This window comes from Propithecus coquereli, unplaced genomic scaffold (genome assembly GCF_000956105.1).
Source record: "Propithecus coquereli isolate 6110/MARCELLA unplaced genomic scaffold, Pcoq_1.0 Scaffold241, whole genome shotgun sequence".
Lineage (NCBI taxonomy): Eukaryota > Metazoa > Chordata > Mammalia > Primates > Indriidae > Propithecus > Propithecus coquereli.
In genome coordinates, this window is record NW_012147964.1 from 1,645,579 (window position 1) to 1,668,068 (window position 22,490).

Sequence of the window (22,490 nt, forward strand, 5' to 3'; positions counted from 1 at the left end):
TTAGATGTCGCCTTCTCCCAGAAACTTTCCCGCATCCCCCTATCACAGCTCTGATCTCTGACTGCCAGAGCCCCTGTCTGCCCCCGTTGTGGGCCTGGGAGCCCCCTGAGGCTGGGCCAGGGCTGCCTGGGTCATCCTAGCACTCAGCCCCGAGCCTGGTATACAGTAGGTGCCTAATAAATGCTGGGGGTGGCAGTGAAAGGAGAATCGTTACAGGGGTGTGACAATTGTTCATTCCTCAAATACTGACCTGTTACCCACTAATCTCATCTCCCCCTGGTTCATTCTGTTCCGTCTCCCCACCAGTCCCCCTCTCTTTCCCTAGAACTTAGTACGTTTGTTCCCACCACAGGGCCTTTGCACGTGCTGCGCCCTCTGCCCGGGACTCCCTCGCTGCCCCCGTCTTCACGTGATTCCTGCCTCCATCTCTGTCTCTTCCTAGAAAAGACGCCCCGGGAGGTTGTCAGGACAGCCCAAGACTGATGTGCAGTAGGTTTTGTGACCAAACCTGGTCTCCCATCCAGAGGGAATTAGGGGCTGCACACAGCCCTGCCTTGAGGGCCATGCCGGTTTGTGCCTCAGTTTCCCTGGTCTTCACAGATCTCGAACCCAGGCACCCAAAAGCCAGGCCCCTTCAGGACACAGGTGGGGAAACTGAGGCCCAGAGAGTGAAAGCGACTTGCTCAGCACCACACAGCTCCCTCGGGACGGAGCTGGGAAGAGAACCAGGGCCTCCTCCCTCCTGAGGGCTGTGAGTTTTGAAGTCAGCGACCCGCCCCAGGATGGGGCTGTTTTGGGGTGATCTAGGAAGTGTATCTGGCAACCCAGAGTCACCAGCAGCTGAACCCCGAAAGCTTCAGTTCCTAGCACGGCGAGGAGAGAGGCTCGGGGTGACCTGAACCACCAGCACCTGCCGATCTCTCTCTCTCTCCCTTTTTTTTTAAATATCAGATAATTTATTTATTTCAAAAAATTAAGGGGGTACACGTTTTAGGTTACGTGGATCGTTTTTGTAATGCTTGAGTCCTGGCTCTAGGTGTGCCCGTCACCCAAATAGTGTTCATCGCACCCATGAGGTCTGTTTGTTCCCCTGCCCCCTCCGCCCGGTTGATTTCCACCGAGTTTTACTTCCCCCTGTGCACACGTGTGCCCGTCGCTTAGCTCCAATTTAGTAGCGAGGACGTGTGGTGTGTGTTTTTCCGTTCTTGTGATACTTCACTTAGGAGAATGGTCTCCACTTCCCTCCAGATGGTTGCGAAAGGTATCAATTCATCTTTTTGTGTGGCTGAGTAGGACTCCACGGCGTGCACATACCACATTGTATTAGTCCACTCGCGAATTAACGGGCGCTTGGGTTGCTGCGACACCTTTGCAATCGTGACTTGTGCTGCAATACGCGTGCGAGTGTAAGTGTCTACTTGATAAAGTGACTTCTTTTGCCTTTGGGTAGATAGCCCGTGGCGGGATCGCTGGATCGAATGGCGGGTCTGCTTTGAGTTCTTTGAGGAATCTCCATCCGGCCGCTGGTGGCATTAGTACCCAGCGAACGTGCAAGGACTGGGGACATATCTTCAGGGTAACAGTGTTTCCGGTGACTTTCAAGGCTGGGTAGAGCCTACCGGGTCTCCGGTAGAGCCGTGCCGCGCGTGATAGAGTTAGTTTCTGAAGTAAATTAGTTTAAGGAGGAGGCGTGAGGCAGTCGAATGAAAGATGAAGCGAGGGACGTTGGGAGCTGGCAGAAGTCATGAACAAGGACTGGGGGACTTGGGGGGAAGGCCGCGATCGCCCCCACTGGGCGCAAGATGTGCTCGAACGGGAGACACGCGGGCATCTTGCAGAGAGGATGTGACCAGATCTGCCAGTGCAGCCGCGGCCGGCTCAGGGTGGGAGGAGGTGGGCCTGGCGGGGGCCCAGACTGGCGACCTGGCCTGGCAGGGGGACCGGCCATTCTGTCCTCACCGCCCCACCCCATGTTTTGGGCTCGCTCAGCACACTGGCACCGCGAAACAGTCTAGTTGTGGTCAGGCAACAATTCACAAATTTCTGCGCTTAGGGCAGGAACGGCGGTCCCTGGAGAATGCTTCTGTTGTCAGCCAGGTAGACCCAGGTTCGAATCCTGGGCTGCGTGGCCTCTGCTTTTCGGCCTCCACCTCCCCATCTTGGGAATGTGGAGTTTAGAGCCCCCGTGTGGCTACCACGGGGCGAGAGTGGCTGGGGACCGTCGCTGCAGGCGGCCAGTGCTGACCTCTGTCCTATAAGCCAGCCCCTCCGGGCTCTCTGAGGTCTCTTAGCCACTCGTCTGTTCACGCATTCATTTATAAAGCATTTATTGAGCACCTACGGTGTCCCAGGCCCCAGCAGTGACCAAGACAGACCTGGCTCCCACCTCCTGGCTCCCACAGTCTCTGGCAGAGACATCCTCAGAACTTTCTGCAGTGACAGAAGTGTGCTGTACTCGTGGGCTCTGATACTGTGGCCACGAGCCACGCTAGAAACGTGGCCAGTGTGACTGAGGAGACGAATCCCAAATTAAATTAACTTTAAATTTAACCAGCCCCATGTGGCTAGCGGTTCCCATGTCGGATGATGCAGATCTAGACAGTAAATAAATAGAGAGATAAAATCAGGTGACAATAATAGCCACAAAGGCAATAAAATAGAGGGGCTTGTGATGAAGGGAGCTGGCATGGTGAGGCAGGGCGTCTCTGGGGAGGCGATGTTTGAGGGAGAACTGAACAGTGCCATAAAAATGGGAAGGGCATCCCAGGCAGAGAGCAAAGCTTGTGCAAAGGCCCTGGGGCAGGACTGCACCTGCCGTGTTAGAACCACAGTGAGGAGGCCCGTGTGGCTGGAGCAGAGGGAGGAGGGGGAGAGAGGGAGGGGATGAGGGCAGGGAAGGGACAGGCCAGGTTGTGCAGGGCCTAGTGGGCAGCGAGGAGGATTTGGTCTTTTATCCTGAGGGAGGTGGGAGCCATGGAGAGCTCTAGGCAGAGGAGGGACGGGACCTGACTCAGGTGTTCACAGGTACCCTCTTGCTGCTGTGGGGAGGACAGACTATGGGTGGTGAGGGTGGGACCCTGGGGACCAGGGCGGAGGTGAGAACACTAGTCCAAGCAGGCAGTTACGGAGGCTGGACAGGTTGGAAGGGAACATGGAGAAGGATAAATTCACCGGAGATTCAGGAGGGAAACTTGAGACTGGCAGCATGTGAGGTAGGGAAGACGAGGAGTCGGGGCCAGCTCCCAGGTCCTAGCCTGAGTCTCCGGAAGGACCGACCTGCCGTCAGCTGAGATTGGGAAGATGTGGGAGGAGCATGTTTGCTGGATCCAGCCACACCTGAAGGCATCTCGAATTTGTCCAGATGGAGTTGAGGTAGCCTGCCCTGCGGGGGCCGACAAATAAAAAAGGCAGTCGAGCCAGGGCATGCCTGCAGTGGGCACTGTGCCCGCTGCGGCGGGGCTGGCAGGCAGACCTGGCGCCAGGGCTGTGTGTGACGCGTGCGTGTGGGCGAGGCATGCTTCTGGCTAGATGGCACACGCTTGCTCGCTGCCCCAGGTCACGAATGCAGTAGTAGGTAGGGAGGGGCCCCGGGGGCAGGGGAGCCAAGAGGAAGCTGCCCAACCAGTTTCTCTCTCGCTCCGGAAGCCGAGGGTGTGGAGTTTGGTGGTTGCACCTAAATGAAACTTTTGGGCATTTTGGCCCTAAATATGAGGACGGCAGGACAGGCTGGGGCTGGGGTGTCCAGGGTGCAGTTTCACCGAAGACCCCACATCAGGGCAGGTTTCAGAGGTTTGAGAACATCCCAGTGGAGCTGCCCCTTCCTTGGAAGTTTCTACAGAAAACGATGGGACACGCCTTCATTGGGACATGTCACTCGCATCGTTGTTTATAATAGATGTCATGAAATAAACAAGTGTGAATGAATTGATTAAGTTCTGTGAGCTGGACACTGGCGATTGGCCTCATAGTGGTGAGCCTCATTTTTTTTTTAAAAAAGAAATGTACCCATTTCCACACCCAGAAACCACACTGAAGGAAGCAGGTGGCCTCCGAGCCATTGTATTTGCTGTTCCTTCTGCCTGGAACTCTGTTCCCATCATTGTTTGTATGTCTGATTGGCTCATTTCATGCAGGTCTAAACTCAAATGTCCCTGCTTCCAAGAGGTCCCCCCCCCCGCCCATCCCCAGACACCCTCACCTTCTAGAACCTCCCAGTGCATTTCATTTTCCTTTTGGCATCTCTGTCTTGTGGCCCGGCACACAGTAGGTGCTCAGTAAACGTTTGTGGAAAGAATGAATGACAATGACCACATGCTAATAATGGTTCCTCTCCGGGCGAGGGAAGGATTGTGGGTAATTTTTATTTTCTTCTATATGCTGATTTCCCCTAATTTTCTGCTGCACGCGCCTATTTTATAATTAGAAGAAAAGTTATTTTGAAAAAAAACCCCAAATGTCCCAGCTGCGGGAGCTGACGTGATCGAGGCCCCGTGTTCCTCCCCAAGGGCAGCCGCCTCCTGGGTGTGCACAGAGGACGTATGGACGGAAGGTTCGGAGGTTCCCGGGGGTCAGCCCTCAAGGGCACTGGGTGGGTGGGGCAGTCCGGGAGGGCTTCCTGGAGGTGCTTGCTCTAACTGTCAGGGTGCTCAGGACAAAAACCCTGGAGTCATTCTCAAGTCTCCTCTTTTGCTCACACCCCGCAACCAGCCCTCTAGAAAATTCCATTGGGTCTGCCTTCGCAGTCACCTAGAATGTGCCCACGCCACCCTGGTCCAGCCCCATCACTGCCCACCTAGACTAGGATAATCACCCCTGCCTTGGTCCCGTGGCTCCCACCTTGCCTCCCACAATCTGTCCTCCTCACAGCAGCCAAGGGTGCCTGCGAGTACCTGTGTCAGGTATCATCCTTCCTCTGCCTGCAGTCCTCCATGGCTCCCACCTTCCTTGGGGTCAAAGCGAAAGACCTCCCTGCAGCCCACCAGGCCCTGCACCACCCTCCCTGTCCCCTCCCTCTCTCCCCCTCCTCACTCTGCTCCAGCCACACGGGCCTCCTCATTGTGCCTCCAACACACCAGGTGCAGTCCTGCCCTGGGGCCTTTGCATATTCTGTTCCCTTTGCCTGGAATGCTCTTCCCCCCAAACATGCACACCTCTGTCACATCCCCTCACCGCCTCTAGATCTTTGCTCACGCGTCACCTCCCCTCTCCCCTACCCTCTGTTTAATATGCCACCCTATCCGACAACCCCTCCTGTCTTCATAGCACTTACTGCCATCTCACCTGCGGTTTATTTCATTTGTTTGTTTCCTGTTTGTCGCCCTGGTTGGAGCATAAGGGCAGGGATCTTTGTCAGTCTTGGTCACTGCTGTGCCTAGACCTAGGCCTGGCTAGGGTGTTCGGAAATGTTTGTTTAACGAAGGGCAGGTGAAGATACCCACTTTGCGACAATGGCACCGCACAGTGTGGCTTTTGGGGAGAATAAGAAGGTTGGAGGTGGCCCTCCTGGGTGAGGATGGCCCTAATTCTTCGTATAAATGCTGAGAAATTCCTGTGTATCGCGACGACCGGGACAGACCTGGCTCTGCCTTCTGGGGCCACAGTCTGGTGGGAGAGGTCGGGCTGTGAACAGGCAGTTAACATACGGGCGATCCGAGCCATGACGGGGACATTCAGGGCTCTGTGTAGACAGGGCCGCTCATCCGAGGAGGAGGCCACCAGGCCTGTCTCCCCCACCCCCTTGGGAGTGGCTGTATTCCCAGCCCACTGCAGTCACTGCCACCCAATGGGGGCAGGAGGTCATCTCCACGGAGACACAGGGCATGAGGCCCAGAGAGGGCAGGGCTGGCCTGGAGGAGGATGACAAGCCCTCAGCCATGTTCCTGAGTCCTGGGCAGCCCAGAGATGGGCACATTTGCCCCAGGTCACACAGCCTGGAGCGTGCTGATAGTGTGGACCCACTGAGCGCCTGTCGTGGGCCTGGCTTATGTTACAGACGGGCCGGAGAGGGGCAGGTCCTTTCTTGAGGCACGTGTGAGTCTAGGTCTGTGTGAGCCCTGCGCCTCGTGGCGGATGCAAGCAAGGCACCTACTACGCTCCTGCTGGCATTTCCGAAGGGCCCACTGTGCGCCCTGCCAAACCAGGGAAGGTGATGCTCTCAATCCCACACCTGTGGGGACACAAAGCACCTCTTATATGTCCCTGGTGGTGCTGGGGCACTAGGTGTCCACCTCCATGAGGCACCTACTGTGTGCCTTGCCAGGGGTGTGGCTGTATGGGACAGGGGCGATGTCACGGCCTCCCATTTTGGGCAGCACTGCCTATCTGCTCCATGTCGAACCGGGAGGTGGGCGAATGGGGAGGTGGGGAGTCTGCATCCAGACATTCACAGAGCACCTACTGTGCACACGGTGCTTAGTAGACTCCAGCTTAGGCGGTGCAGCCAATGTCGGGGAGATTCTGTGCTCCTTTGCAGGTGGGGAAACTGAGGCACAGTGGGGGAAAAAGAGCAGTCTGACACCGAATAGCGAGGGCGGCATTGGGTGCCGGGGAGGGGAGAGGTGGGCGTGGACCCACCACGGAGGAGGCACGGGAGGGTGGGGGTGGGCGCGGGGCTGGGGGCGCTGGGGGGACCGCGCCGAGCTCAGTGTGTCCTGTCGGCGGTGGGGTTGGTCCTGCGCGCTCTGCTGGACCCGGAGGCATTTTCGCCAGCGATGCGGGGAGCCGGCCCCCCAGTCCCTCCAGGCCCCCGAGCCCCGCCGGGCGGCTGCGTTCCCCGCCTCTCCGTGGAGTTTTCAAACCCGCACCCCGGCAGCAGCGCGCGCTCCGATTGGCCGCCCGGGGAGGACCGTCCCTCCCTCTCCCCGCGCTCCGCCCCATCGGTGTCGCGGGCCTGGCACGGCGGCACCATCTGTTTCCAATCTGGCCCGCGCTCCGCCCCTCCTCAGGGCTGGGGCCTCTGCCTCGGCGTCCCCCATCCATCCCCTATCCATCCCCCATCCATCCCCCCAGACCCAGCGCGGGGGCGGGGGGCGGGGAGCCTCTGCGCCTGCCCCTCCCCCGGCCTCCGGGTCAAGGCCCCGCGTCCAGCCAGACTGGGGGGTCTGCCTGTCCCTCCCCGACCTTGCGTGTTTGGGTGCGTTGGGGCGGTGGCATCCGTTGCCATGGCCACAGCGGGAGCCGGGGATGGGGGGCAGGGCGAGGGCCGCCTCTGGGACCTTCTTGGGAAGGGAGGGGGGGGTCTTGGGTCGTGCCCTCGGGGCGCCCCCTCTCCCGGCGCGGCACAGACGGGGCTCCCCTCGGCTGCGCGCCCACCCCCTCTGCCCCACTTCCGGCCGGGGCCCCGCCCTCCGCGCGCTCCCAGGCCCCCTCCCCTGGGCCCGGCCCCGGCAGCCCCGCCCCGGCCCCGCCCCCAGGCCGAGCTCCCGGGGCTGAGGCCTCTCCCGAGTCCGCGCCGCGCTCCGCTCCGGGCGGCCCGAGCGAGCGACGGGGACGGCTGCGGCGGGCCCTGCGGAGGCAGCGCGGGGCGGCGCGACCGCCTGGCCGCGGGGTGAGTGCGCCCTGGCCCCCCCCAGCGCGAGGCCCCGTCTGCGTCCGGCTTTGTCCCCCTCCTCGCTCCCCTCCGGGCTCCGAGCGGGGGACCCCCGCGTCCCCTCCCCGCCCAGCGCAGGCCTGCGGGGGAGCGGGCGGCCGCCTTCCAGGGACAGCTCGGGCCGTCCCGGCACCTGGGGGACTCGGGACCGTTGTGCGCCGCGGCCCCTCCTCGCCTGGCCCCTGGCCCACCCCTCCCCCACCTCCCCCACGTCCCCCACCTCCCGGGGGCGGAGCCGGCGCGGGGCAGCTTCGTGCCAGCCCAGGGGGGGGCTCCGACTGGGGACTTCGCAGAGCGCGGAGGCGGCGGCGGGACCGCGGGGGACAGGCGGAGGCGGGGTCTGTGGCTGGCACCCTGCTCTCGGCCACCCCCCAGAATCACAGAAAGTTTCTCTCCCTCCCTCCGTCCCTGCGCCCCTCGGCCCGCAGACTCCGGGTCCGCGCTGTGCTTTGTCGGGGCTTCAGTGAACTGGGACGTGGGGACCCCGGGAGGGGCCTGGGGTGTTCCCTTCTGCGTCGGGCAGGCAGCTCACACCCTCGCGCCCGCCTTTTCCCACTCCTGGCGCCAAGCTTTTGCGGGCCCCAGAGTCCTGGGCTTGTGGAGTTTGGGGACCCTGCAGGGCTTCCTGCTGACTGCCAGGCAGGCCCCGCGCCAAGCCCTGCCTGCTGCTTGCAGAGCCGCCTCTCCACCCTTCAAGGCCTGGGCAGACCCCCTCCGCTTAGGCCTCCCCTTCCTGCGGTGGTCTCCCTCTGTGGCCTCAGTTTCCCCTCTCTGGAATGGAGGCAACCACAGGAGTGATGTGGACGAAGTGCCAGTTGGGGCCAGGCATGCAGCAGGCGGCGAGTGCACGCTGGGGTGGGAAGGAGGCTTCCACTCGGGGGCGATGGGCCCAAGAGGGGAGCAGAGCTGTGACAGCGGTGGCTAGAGGGGGTCTTGATCCAGCCCGGGGCACCCAGGAGGGCTTCCCGGAGGAGACCACAGCTCAGCCGAGATCTGAGGATGAGTGTAAGAACTGAGGTTTGATGGGGGAACCAGGAAGGGTGTGCTGGGTGGAAGGAACAGTGTGTGCAGAGGCCCCCGTGGGAGCCAGAAGGCTGCAAGAAGGGGCTCCAAGGGGGCAGGGAAGTGTGGCACCAGGGGTGTGGCTGGGGTGACGGGATCGGCAGGGGCCGGGTTGGCAGCTCCAGAGGCTGAATTTAGGAGTCTGGGTTGTAGCGGACTTAGATGGGAGCCGTGGAGGGTTTTAGAGCAGAGGAGAAGCAAGGCTGGACCAAGGAAGGGTCCCAGGGTGGGGGCAGGAATTCACAGGGACTTGGGCTCAGCTGGGGGTTGGGGGACTGGGTGGCTGCGGCTCGAAGGATGAGTTGACAGGTGGGCCAGCCGCGGAAGGGTGCACCTGCTGGGGGACCCCGCACTGAGAAAGGCTCCGAGGCCTGAGGCAGTGCATTCTGGGAACGGCAGTGCCTTGCGGGAAGCGGGCGGCAGAGGGTGGTGTCGCGAAGGGCCCCGAATGCCAGGCAGGGCAGCTGGGAGCCCCGGTGGGTGTGCGAGCAGAGCAAGGGCGCACCCCCATCTTGGCATCTCACGCTGTTCCCCGAAGCCAGCCTGGGGGACATGGTCGCTGGCCGGGTGAGCTCGGTAGCTTGGGTACGTCGGACACAGGAATTCCGGGCTCAAATCCCAGCCCCCTCCTCCACGCCTGACCCTCGGGGGCTGCCCTCCAAGGCTGCTTCCTCGTCTGCTAAACAGGAGGAAGGACGGGGAGCGTTTAGCGGGGCTCGGCACCCAGGGGGACCCCAGCGGACGGTAATGGTTTCCCTTTCTGGGGCCGGGCCTGGGTCTCCGTCTGCCCCAACCGTCCACTCCTGGTCCCCAGGACCCTTGGGGACAGCACCCTGAGCCTGCGTGTCCTCCCAATACCAATCCATAGTCAGTTCAGTTCTGGGAAGGGGGCAGGGCCAGCCCCACCCAGCCCCACCCTGAGCTGTTTCCTGGGGGGAGGGACACTGAAGCCTGGAGAGGGACAGGGCCTTGGCCAGAGCCACCTTGGTCCACCAGCGGCCGCAGAGCTGGAGCCCAGGCTGGGGGCTCACTGGCTAAGGGGGTTCGCCTGCTGTCTGCTTGGCTCGACACGTGAGTGACCCGGGGGTCCGGGAAGGCCCGGGTCCTGCCCTGGAGGGGCTCCGAGGCCCGGGAAGTGGGGCTGCAGGTGGGGGAGGTTGAGGGTGAGGAGGTCGTGCCCGGTTGGGGGTCTTTCTCCTGTGCCTCTCTCAGCTTCTCCTGCCCTGGGGCCGTGGGAGGTCCCCAGGGAGTCAGGACTGGGCAGATGAGCCCCCAGGACAGGGTAGACAGACCCCACAGCCGGAGATAGGGCTGGGAGAGGCACTTCCTCTGCCCGATGAGACCCACCTCGTGCGGGTGAGACAGCCTGTTTGCTGCCCAGCCCCGGGTTATAATCACCCCTTTATGTTCCCTGGACCGCGTGGGCACACAAAGCCGGCTCTGGGATCGCGTGACCCACACCCCGGCGCCTGGCTGGAATGAGTGCCCACTCGCCCCCAGCGAGCGCAGCATGGGAGCCCCCAGAGGCGGCTCAGTAGGGTGTACCGGGCCCAGAGAGGGTCATCCGCTTTCCTGACATCACACAGCAGCTGCAGAAAGACACAGCCACGTGGTGGGGCAAATTCCGGCTCTTCTGCAAGCCTCAGTTTCCTGGTCTGTGCAAGGTGGACAGCTCAGCGTGTGACAGGCGGGGTGGGTGGGCACCCTCCCTGGGCTCCAGGTCCAGCGGCCGCTCCCTTCCTTCTCCCCACCACCCACCCAGCCCCATTTGGTACCTGTCATTTCCTGCAGTCCCCAGGGACAGCCGTTCACTGCTAATGGCCACACCACCTCCTGGGGGCTTGCAGCTTGCTGCAGCCACCTTCCTTTCCCCATACTGACAGCGGCAGGGCTGGTGGCCTGGGCCACTTTAGTTGCAACAGGGGCATGGTGGAAGGTTGGTCTGGTGCCAACCCGACAGTGTCCCTCGCTGCCCTGTGGGTCTCGTTCAAACATGCCCCTCTGCCCTCATCTCTACCGTCTCCCTCCTGGGACCTCTAGAACCTTCCTGTGCAGAGATACCTTCACCCCCCATTCACATTCGCCCTTAGTCTTCAGCCGATTAGTAATAATAACATTAAATCCCAGAGCAGCCCATGCAAAGGCCCTGGGGCAGGACTGCACCTGGTGTGTTGGAGGCACAGCAAGGAGGCTCCTGTGGCTGGAGCAGAGTGGGGGGGAGGGGGACAAAGGAAGGAGGGGAGGGCAGGGAGGGGCCAGGGCAGGTCTTGCAGGGCCTGATGGATCCCAGGGAGGACTTGGGCTTTGACCCCGAGGGAGGTGGGGGCCATGGAGGGCTGTGGGCAGAGGAGGGAGGGGCCCTGACTCAGGTGCCCACAGGCGTTTTCTGACTGTCTGGGTGGGACAGACTGAGTGTCTGGGGCCAGAGCTGGGAGGCCAGGACAGAGGGGACCGTGTTGGTCCAGTGGTCAGTGATGGGCTGGAGCAGGTGGGGTTGGAGGAAGGGGTGAAAAGCGGCAGATTCGGGATAGGTTCTGAAGGCAGAGCTGATGGGACTTGGGGATCCTCCCCCGAACCCTGCAATAAGACCCCCCACCCAGGGACTTCCTGGAAGCAGGAGGAGGTGGGAGGGTCAGGGGCTTGCAGGGTCCCGCCCCTGCCCTGGCAGGACTGGCGCCTAACGGACCCTGGAACTTTTTGTCTTCTCTGTCGGCGGCATCTCCTCCCCTCTCCCAGGACCCTCCGTGCAGGTGACTTCCACCCCTGCCCTCTGGGCTGCGGCTTGCTAGGCTGCCTCAGTTTCTCCAGATGCTCTCGGAGGGCCCGCCCATCTGACTCAAGTGGTTTGGGCGTGACCACCCCCTACACCGCGTAGCCAGGCGGATGCGCATCTGCAGGTGGGGCCACCGCTGCGGTCACCCTGGCCCCAGCTGGCCGTGGGCTGTTTTCTCCCTCTGAGGTCACCGCCCTCCTCGTTGGCTACTTTTGCTCTTAAAGGGCCAGGGTGGGGGACCAGGATGAGGGACAGTGCCCTGGCTCCATTTTCTCCATCTGCCCGGTCCCCGGGTGGCGGTGTCCAAGGCGTGTTTGTGGTCTGACTGCGTGTGCCTGTCCCGTAGCCTGGCTGTGTGCACGTGTGAGCAGGAAGGGAACCTGACTTTGCACGTCTGTATGTGTCGCGTGGCCCGTGCACGTGTGGTCTGCGAGCGCGCGGCCTGTCTGTGGTCTCACTGTGCGTGTGCGACGTCTGCCTGTGTGTGCACCTGTAGCTACCTACTCCGACCGCATCGACCGCAGGTTCGTAATAGCACTTGCCCGGGGCCCAACCGTGTACGTGTACTGCCTGCCCAGCTGTGACCACGCGTGTGTATCTTGTCGTGACTTGGTGTGTCTTTACGGCCTGATTTTGTGCGTGTCTGTTTGTGGGCTGACTGTGTGCAGTGTTTGCCCTACTGTGTGCAGGTGTGCACACGCCCATCTCTGTTGCCCACGTGAATGCGTCCGTGTCCACGTCCGGTCTCCCTCTTTGCCTGTGGTCTGACTGTGTGTCGGCGGCCTGGCTGCAGGCATCGTTCTCCACGTCTGGTCCCACTGTGTGCACGTCGATCCTCTCAACCCCGTTCCTCTCCCTGGGCTGTGACCCGGCCACCACCGGCCCAGCCTTCCCCTGAGGCCGCCCCAGGGCTGGGCGAGGTGACCGCAGCTGGGTATTTCGGGAACCAGAATCACAGGGACTGCCCCGTCATTATGTGGCACCGGTCCCCGTGGCTGCAGCCTCGACCCACCCAGGGCACGACCTGGGGTGGGCGCAGGCCTGGCCGGGCCACAAAGACCTCTTCCTCCGGCCCCTCCCTGGCCCGCTGCCGTGGCTCGGGCCAAAGAGGAGATCGGGGAGACGGGGAGGGGGCAGGTCCAGAGGTCAAGATGGGCGACGAGGGACCTTCTGCCCTGGGAGAGTCGAGGTTCTTGTGGGAGAAACAGATGCTGGTTGATTCACAGTCTCGTTTAATCTGGGAACCGGGGTAGGTGCCACGCCAGGTGATCTTAGTCATTTCTGATGCTCCGGGTTGTGAAGGGGAGGTGGGGGTGGGGGGACTTGACCTTCAAGCGGCAGAGAGGGTTTCCCAAGGAAGTGGCAGCTGAGCCGAGACTGTCACGTGGTGGGGGGCAGTATTCCCGGCACAGGGCCCAGTGGAGGCAAAGGCTCGGAGGTGGGACTGAGCTCAGCCGGCACGGTCGAGCCCCCAAGTCAGAAGAGGAGGTGAGATCAGCTGGAATGGCTTCCCCTGGGGGCTCCGGGAGCCATGGGAGGCGTTAGAGCAGGGCAGGCCCAGGTTGGGTGTGTGGGAAGGACCCATCTGGTGACCCGGAGGGGCCAGGTTATGGGGCCAAGCAGCAGCAGACTGGAGTCTCCTCCTCCCTGAAGAATTGAGGGTTCAGAGCACCCCCCCCCCCAGAAGTGCTCATCTTGGGTCGGGTCTCGGGCTGAGTCAGGGGCACAGCCTGGGGTTGGGGACTTAGGCTGTGGGGCTCAGGCTCCCCCAGAACTGAGGCTTAGCTGGAGTTCGGGAGCCGCCCTAGTCCATTTGGGCTGCGATAACAAAATGCCGCGGACACGGTGGCTTACGAACGACAGGAACGTGTGTCTCAGCGTTGTGGGGGCTCGGCAGTCTGAGGTCAGGGTGCCGGGCTTTGGTGTGTGCCGGGGGCCGTCTGTAGTTCGTGCATGGCGTCTTCTCACCGTGCCCTCAGGTGGCAGAAGGGGCAAGGGAGCTGTCTGGGGACTCCTTTATGAGGAGGGACACTGATCCCATTCGCAAGGGCTCACCTTCGCGACCTGATCACCCCCCACCCCTCCACCTCCTAATGCCAACACACGGGGGATCAGGTTTCAACAGATAGATTTTTGGGGGGCGACACAAATATTCCTTCCCTAGCAGGGGCTGACGCTTTCAGTCCATCCGTTACCCCATGACACTTCCCCATCGTTCTGTGACCATACCCCCCGAACCCGTCCCCCGCGCCCCTCTGTGGCCCTCCCGCCGCCGCCTCCATGAAGGTCCCTGGCTTTCCTCACTGTCCTCTCACGGCCACCCGTTGTCTCTGCAGACGCTGCCCCATTTGACGCTCGGCTCCAGGCCCGTCTGTGAGGGACCCGGGAGGCCATCCCCCTCCAGGGCGGAGGTCGGAGGTCGCTGCCAAGCATGGCACCCGCCTGGGGCCCTGGCGTGGCGTCTGTGGTTGGTCCCGTGGGTCTCCTCGTAGTCCTGCTGGTTGGAGGCTGCACAGGAGAAGGTAAGAGGCCGGCGCGGGGTGCGCGGGGTGCGCGGGTGCGTGTGCGGGTGTGTGTGTGAGCACACGGCCCCACCTCCTCCCTGGGGCACCTCATCTTGCCAAATGGGGCTTCTGTGCTCGTGAATGAAGCAGAGTGCCTGCTGTGCGCCGGGCCCCGAGAGACTCAGAGATAAACAATATGATGCTATTAATAGAGCAGTAACAGTAATGATGACGGTGATGTCTGTTTTCCCAGCATCCACTCTGCACCAGGCTCAGTGCTAAGCACAGGCTCTACCTGCTTCGTGTCCCTTGAGCCTCACAAAACCCAGTATACCGGTTTGGTTCCCTTCCACATTTCCCGATGAGAGAAAACAAGGCTCAAAGGACGTAATGGACTTGCTTGAGCTCACTCCTCAGTGAGCCGCAGAGTTCACCTGCCCTTGCAGCAGACAGAAACACCAGCACCTGGTGGCAGACACAAGGGCAGACAAACTTCCCCAGGCAGAGGCAGGGGACGCTTCTCGGGATAAAGGGCATTGGGGCTGGGGTTTTGCGGGCGTGTAGGAGTTTGCTGATGGAAAAGGCATTCCTGATGGGGGTGACAGCACATGGAAAAGGCCTAGAGGTGAAAGAGTTGGTATAGTTTAGAGGTGGGCAAGGCTGCATTTCTGACTGTAACATGGAGGATGAGAGTCAGTTTGGGGCCCAATGTGAAGATCCACCCCACCGCGAGGGACTTAAAGGAGGCATCACTCGGGCCCATGGGGACATGGGGGTCAGGGCAATAGGGAAAGAAACGGGGCTTCCCAGTCAGGCTGGGTTTGAATCCCGGCACTGCCGCAGACCTGCCGTGTGACCTCAGGCTAGTGACTGTGTGACCTCGGGCTAGTGACCTGCTGTAACAGGGCACGTGACATCATCCACATCCCAGCACTCTTGTAACGAGGATGTGCAATAAGCCCCTGCCTGCCGCTTGGCACGTAGCAGGCCTGAGATCCCGCGTTGCCACGAGCATAAGCAGTATTGCTGCCGACGCCGCAGCACACACCCCTGCCTCGTGCGTTTGTGCTTTTTCTTGTTTTCGTGCTGTTTTCATGCCTTACACATGCAGATCAGCCACCACGATCTGGTGAGGTCAGTGCTATCATCATCATCCCCATTGTACAGCTGGGGAAGCTGAGGCACAGCGAGGTTAAGTCACAGCCAGGAAGTGGCCATGCCGAGATTTGAACCCGTGCCTCCTCATGCCGGAGCCTGGGTTCCCACCCACCATCCCGCCTTGGGGCCAGCAACCAGGTGTGCCCGGGCCTTGATCTGTCCGGCCAGCCCCAGGGCCTGTGCCTTCCTGGGCTCTGTTCCCTGCGGTGGGAATGGCAGGCCTTCGGCGCTGAGCACATTTAATTTTTCTTTCTTTCATTCGTTCATTCATTCACCTTGGCACTGTGGACATTTGCAGCCGGGTCACTCTGTGTGCCGGGGGCTGTCCTGTGCATTGCGGGACATTTAGCAGCAGCCTTGGCTTCCACCCACTCAATGCCATTAGTACCCCAGCCCCAGCCGTGACAGCCAAAAATGTCTCCAGACAACCTCGTCTCACCCCCAGGTGAGAAGCACTCATTTAACCTGCGCGGGTTGAATAAGTAACAGAAGTTACTACTTTAACCTCGTGGCCCAGTGATAGTGATCTGCCTCGGACATCATGTGTATCTGTCATCGCAGTGAGGCCTCAGGAGCCCTGGAGCTGGGCACGTCCCTATTACAGGTGGGGAAACTGAGGCTGCAAAGTGGAGGTCACAGAATTTGGAGACACTCTCAGCCTGACTTCGAACCTTGGTAGGTCTTGGCCCTTGTGTGTTCAGTGAGATTTTTAATAAGCACGTACTGGGTGCTGGGTGCTATTTTAGGCAAAGGAGGCAAAACACACATCCCACCCCCTTCCAGAGCTGATGTCCAGTGAGGGGGAGATGCCTAAGTGTGTTGGGTGGTGGGTGCGCCAGGGAGATGAGGGTGTGGGGGAGTGGCTGCAGTGAGGAGGTGGCATCTGAGCAGAGACCCAGAGGAATTCGTGAGTGTCTGGAGGAAAGGTGTCCCAAGCAGAGGGCACAGCCCATGCAAAGGCCCTGGGGCAGAATGTGCCTGGTGTGTTGGAGGCATAGCCAGGTGGCCCATATGGCCGGAGCAGAGTGAGGAAGGGGAGAGAGGGAGAAGGGAAGGGCAGGGAGGGGACGGGGGAGGACTTGGGCTTTGACCCAGTGGAAGGTGGGAGCCATGGAGGGCTGTAGGCAGAGGAGAGACAGGCCCTGACTTGGGTGCTCACAGGTGCTCTCTGGCTGCTGCCTTGAGGAGGATGGGCTCTAGGGGCCAAGGGCAGAGACAACCTCACTGGTCTAGGTAGTGATGAGGGAGGTATGACCCAGGATATTGGCACCGGGCATGTGCTGGAGACTCGCTCGGTGGGCTCTGTAATTACTCCCGTATGGCTGCAGGTGTCGGTGGTGACCTTGACTCAAACCCAGGTCACCCATCTCCAAGGCTGGGGCATCTTGACCACCTGTAGGTGGGTCTGTTCAGCAGGAGCCCTGTCACCTGGGGCCTGGCAGGGGGCTGTGGACATCGTGGCTGGCACCGATGGCTGCAGGAGGTGGCCTGGGTCCTTGGGGAGCACAAGGGAGGCGGCTGTTGCGGCAGCCGAAGCTTTCACCAGCCGCACCAAGGGGACCGGTATCTGCTCTAGAAACAGCTCCTGGTCCGCTGGGGCCTTCCCGGGATGCTGTGGGCCAGCCCGGGCGGGGTTGGAGGGGACGGAGTGGGAGGGTCACCAGCTCTGGCACCGGATTCTTCTCTGCAGTATCTGAAATGGAAAAACAGAAATCAGGCCAAGCCAGGCCACGGAGAGGGAGGACTCAGGCCCCAGCATCCAGAAAGATCTGAGTTCTCTTCCCAGCTTCTTTGACGTTGGCATCACCACTCTGAACTTCAGTCTCTTCATCTGAGAAACAGGGACACCCCCAGTACTTGTGGTTGATAAAGACCCGCAACCCCGTTTGTCCAGCATGCATTGCTTCTGGCTCACTGGAGCTGGCTGGGACTCAGTTGCCATCCTAGCTCTGCCCATCACAAGCTGTGTGACCGAGAGCAGGTCACTTAATCTCCCTGAGCCTTGATTTTGCTTCTCTGTGACACAGGCGTGAGGATAGTGCTGAACCCCCCTCTAGGCCAGAGAAAGCTGTTCCCGGCTGGCTCGGATCTCAGAGCCGCCCAGAGAAGACTGAGATGGCAACCGCTGGGCAGAGGGGGGGCTTGGGGAAGGTATAACCCCTCCAAGGCCAGGAACAAGGGGCAGCAAGGTCGAGCGTGCCATTTTGCCAAGGGTCACCAGACACGGGAAGGGTAGGGTGCCAGGGAATCAGGGCTGCTTTGTACCCTTCCTGCCAAGTGCCACGTAACCAGGTATTTCAGCCCAGTGTGGTCAGGGCCTTGGCGGGGGACGCCCAGGCAGCTGTGGGGACGATGTCCCTCCTGACCCCGCCTGCAGTAATCCGAGAAGGCTCCCCGGGGGAGGTGCTGGCCCAGCCGAGGCTGCCAGCTGGAAGGAGGAGGACAGGACTCCGGGAGGAAGGGACGGCGCAGACCGGGGCTGAGTCCAGCTCCGGTCCCATCGGGCTCGCTGGATCGGAGGGTGCAGGGGTGTGCTCTGGCTCCGGGTCGTAAACAGGCAGCTTCTGCCCTTCCTTCCAGCAGCTCCTGAGGGAGGGTTTTACCAGAAGTAAGATTCTTCACCCGGCCACGGTGACTTTTCTCCATGTCCTTGGCCCGAGGACACATATGGCCCTGGGTCACCATTCCTGAGGCCAGAAGGAGGGGCGACGCGGACAGTGAGAGCCAGGCAGGCAGGCCCAGCTGCAGGCTCAGTGTGGAGCAAAACATCTGCCCTGAATCCGGCTCCAGACCTGGGTGTGGCAGGAGCATAAGACGTGGGCTCGCAGACAGAGCCCCGGGTTCAAATCCTGGTGCTGTCGCTTCTGAGCTCCGTGACCCCTTGCAAGCCCGTTAACGTCCCTGAATCTGCGCAGTGTGATTAACCATCCCTGCCTCAGAGGGATACACAAGAATTGAGTGAGACCACACGTGCCTGTACACAGTGGGTCTGCCAGTTTTTGAGCGAGATAGCCCATGCAGACACATATGGTCATATCAACAGGAGCAGAGCCTTTAATGAAGGAGGTGAGGCAGATCTCACCACTGGGGACGGGGACTCTGTTTTCTTCAAAACCCAGCCTGAGCCGTGGGCGGGAGGAGTTGGGGGGCCTGTGGGGACCCAGATTTGGAAACCCGAGCTTCTCTTTATTTCTGAACAGCCAGAACTTTTGGGGTGAACGATGGCCCGTGTGGTCACTCTACCCGTTTCTAGCCAATCCTAGAGGCTCAGGCACCCAGTGTCGCTCAAGTTTAAGTTGTTCAACCTGTGCCTGTCCTCAGACCCCAAACTTTTACTTCCTTTAAAAAAAAATTGTTTTTGGCTTTTTCTTTAATCAGCTTTTTTAATTCAAATAATTTTATTTCTGAAAATAACGTATCTTCAGTTCTCTGTCTAAAAGAGGTACTGAAGTTCGAAGCCTCTTTTATTTTTGTTATCAGACAACAGTAGCATTTGCTACACTTACCCCTTCCTTTTTTTCTTATTTAAATAGCGTATCTCGTTCCTTCCCTAGTAGTTCATTTAAAAAGCATCCTTGGCCCTCCGTGTGGTCACGTGGCATTGCCCTGCCTTCATGCAGGCCCCTTTTGTGGGAGATACAGATGGCTTCCTGGGCGATCTCGTAAATCTGCCCCAGCCCTCGTGTCTGTTGATAAAAATCTCCTAAGTGGCTCCATTCATCTCACGGGCTACACTGTAACGTTACTGCGAAGGGCAGTCCTGTATCCCTTTGGGCCATTCAAAGGTTACTGTAGAAATATTCGATACAGAGTAAACAGTGTTAATGGATTCTTGCTAGACACTGTGTAGCCTGGCCCGGTGCAGGTGGTCGAGGCTGCTCTAGGGTGTGAAAAGATACAGTATCTCCCGCTTGAGCCTTTCTTGGAGAGAATGAATAGGAGTCATTGTCGTCGTGGGGGTGGGGTGCAGAGCCGGCCTGGCTGCAATGGGCTTGTTCAGTTGTGTTTATATCCAAGCAAAGCCAGTGCCTTGCCTGGTCTGTGCCTCAGTTTCCCCACATATAAAGTTCGTTTTACCCAGGTGGGGGCGGAGGGGCGTATAGGCACCTGGGTGCCCGTGGATGCCGTGGGGAGGGGCGGGGATCGTGTCTTCTGTCCCCTCCTCCTCTCTCCAGCCCCTCTGCTGGCCCCACGTGGTCCCCCTGTGGCTGGACGGGGGGCTGGAGGGCATGTTTGCGTGGCTCCGTGGGGTCCTGGCCACATGCCGGGACCCACCAGAGCACCCCCAGCCCCGTCTTCCTGCTGTATCCCCAGAGCCCCCCAGGTTTATCAAAGAACCCAAGGACCAGATCGGCGTGTCAGGGGGCGTGGCCTCTTTTGTGTGTCAGGCCACGGGCGACCCCAAGCCACGGGTGACCTGGAACAAGAAGGGCAAGAAGGTCAACTCTCAGCGCTTTGAGGTGAGTCCACCCCGGGGGAGGCAGACTCGGGCCCGTGCTCCCCCAAGACAGGGTCATAGTGGCTCCGCCACGGAAGGTGTCACAGACACGCTCCCCAGGTGTGGCATGGGTGGCGGTGGCCCAGGAAGCCTGGCTGGGCACCCTCTCCAGCCGAGGCCCGTCTCTCCCTCCCTCCCTCCCTCCCTGCCACGTGGCCTTACCTGCTGTGCCGTCTCCATGCTGTGTGGCTTCAAGCAGGGCCCTGAAGTCTCTGAGTCTGCTCACACAGCACACGAGACACGTGATCAGACACACACGTGTCCACGTCCCGCACGCCTTTGCATGCCTGTCCCCTGGACACATGCACACGACACCCTTCCTTTGCTTATCCAACGGACCCAGGCCAAGTTTCTGCCTCCAGCACATTGGTGCCGGCCACCCGCACACATGCACGTACGGCCTCCAGCTCTGCGCTCAGACCGCCCTGGCCAGGAACCTTCCTGGGTGGGACCCCAGCCTCACCCTGTCCTCCCCTCCGACCCCGCCCACGGCAGACAATCGAATTTGACGAGAGCGCAGGGGCTGTGCTGAGGATCCAGCCGCTGAGGACACCCCGGGATGAAAACGTGTACGAGTGTGTGGCCCAGAACTCGGTGGGGGAGATCACAGTCCACGCCAAGCTCACTGTCCTCCGAGGTACGGGGCTCGCCCGGGCGGGTGGGGGAGGACTAGAGCCTGGACTTGGGGACAAACACCAAAGGAGTCGTTAAAGGTGGCCCTAAACCCTCCTGCTTTAGATTTATTATTTTGGGAGAAGGAGGACTTTGATTTCCTTTCCCCAGCCCGTAACACCGCCGGGGCCCAGAGCCTGCTGGTAGGGATTTATTGAGCCTTTGCAGGACAGAGAGGAGTTAAGGGGTGACGGTCATCCTACTTACCATCTCATCATGCTCTGCTGATTCCAAGAGGCTGATCCAACTCAAATTGGTTCAAGCAAGAAAGAGAATTAATTGGTTCATACAATTAAAATTCTGTGGAGAAGCCGGCTTCAGGCTTAGCTGGATCCAGGGGCTCATTTAATGTTCTCAGAGCTCAGTCTTTCTCTTCCTCTTGGCTGTGTTTTCTTCCATATTGACTTTATCTTTGGTAGTATTCCCCGAACCCCCAGTTAGCTTGGATCCTGTGCCCAGGGGGAAGAACATATATTCTGATTGTCCAAATTGTTCCCTGGAGGCAAGGGTATGTCACCCACGTTGATAGTTGAGTAAGGGGTGATTCCCCTAAAAGAGTGAAGGATCGATCAGTGGATGCCAGGCAGGCAGAAGAAGCTGCCTGTCACTTCCCTACACATGTGCATGGGCCCACTGGCCTTGTTCAGGTGTTCTGGGGACACCAGGAAATTGCTTTCCAATTGTACAACATCATTCAGCCAGCCTCACCGCCAACCCCTGCCCGGCTGCTGTCTGCCACCTTCTCCATGGCAACTTGGTTTTAGCAGCGGGGCCTGAGTTCAAATCCCAGCTGCTACTTTGTAGCTGAGTGACCTTGGGCAAATTAATGAACCTCTCTGAGCCACAGTTTTCACGTCTCTAAAGCAGGGTAATGTGATCCTCGTCGCAAGGGGTGATTACGGGGACCCAGTGAGTGACCAGTGCAGGTAGAGAGAGTAGCATCGTGCCACACTCGGTCAGTTCTACTTCTCTTTTCATTACTGTTGTTATTCTGGTTTCGTGAGACGGCTGCCACCAGCCCTTCTGCAGCTCTTAGGTGGGTAGGTTCCACCTGTCACCTGCAGGGATGTTCCAGCCACGGGTATGAGCCACGGCCAGCCGTTAGCCAGAGGTGGCGCCCACATGTGGCTCCCAGGGACAGGCTGTTCTAACGACCTCCAGGGCAGCAGCGTCACGGCCAGATTGGAGACCTGGGAGGACACGTAATAGCGACCCCAGCGTCACTTTATCCCAGACCCTGGTCCCATGACGCTGGGAGACGGGGCTGGCCTCACAGACACGTGACCTCTATGGTCACCCAGGTCCCCCCCGCCGTCAGAAAGGCCCTGCGTTGGGTTTGACGTCCTTCCCTTGCTGTCTGGAAAGTCTCGATAATAATTTTCTAACAAGAGGCCCCACAGTTTCATCCGCATCTGTCCCGCTGGGGGGCGGAGGAAGGGGCGGGGGAGGAGTCTGCCCACCCAGCCCGGCCCTCCCCGCTCCCCACCCCCCTGCCCAGCAGATAGTTTTGACCTGACCTTCCCTGGGCACAGGCAGAGCTGCCTCCATTGTGGGCGCTCACGGTGGCGAAGGGACAAGCTGTGAGGCCGTTAACCGCCCGTCCCTGGGAATCCGGGAAAAGTGGACCCTGGGCCACCCGGGCGTCCTCTGTCCTCTCTGTCGTCGGGCTGACCAGGAGCCCGTCCTCCCCGCCAAGGCCCGGGGCTCTGGACCCCACCCCAGGCCAGGGACCCCCGGCCGAGCCAGCGGCCTGGCTGTGGGGAACCATCTGGACGGCCAGGGCCTCCCCTCCCCGGCCGGCTCATCGCGGAGCCCGCGCACGCCTCCCGCGCTGTTGTTTTAATTAAACTCCCAGGAATCGGGCACAGTGTGGTACGCGGTGTACATTTTTGTTTAATTAGGAGCTCTCGGCAACGTCGAGCAGCCGCGGCCTCCCCCCCGCGCCCTGGCCGGCTGCTGCCCACACGCGCTCACGGGGACCCCCGCGGGGCTGGGTACGCACAGGAAGTGCCCGCGTGGGCACGGTCCTGCACGTGCATGCTGTACACACACGTGCACGCGCACGCCCATGCGCAGAGGAAACAGGAGTGTGAGGTTGCTCGTGCCCAGCAGAGGCACCCGGAGGGACATGCGCACACACGGGCACACACGGGGATACCCGTGGATTCGGCCCTGGCTTCCAAGACCAATCGAGGCCCAGGTGTTCAGGCCTTAATCTCCCGTGATGTCATCAGT

At 60.5% G+C, this 22,490-nt stretch overlaps 1 protein-coding gene across 1 annotated transcript in view; it reads left to right on the forward strand.

Annotated features, from left to right (window-relative positions):
* The first annotated feature begins 13,818 nt into the window (after positions 1-13,818).
* PTPRS (protein tyrosine phosphatase, receptor type, S) overlaps positions 13,819-22,490 on the forward strand; it is a 56,388-nt gene continuing 47,716 nt past the window's right edge. The window contains exons 1-3 of the mRNA XM_012646299.1: positions 13,819-13,945; positions 19,400-19,545; positions 20,079-20,220. Coding sequence (XP_012501753.1) covers positions 13,855-13,945; positions 19,400-19,545; positions 20,079-20,220 — 379 coding nt within the window. The 5' untranslated portion in view covers positions 13,819-13,854. The remainder of the gene's footprint in view (positions 13,946-19,399; positions 19,546-20,078; positions 20,221-22,490) is intronic.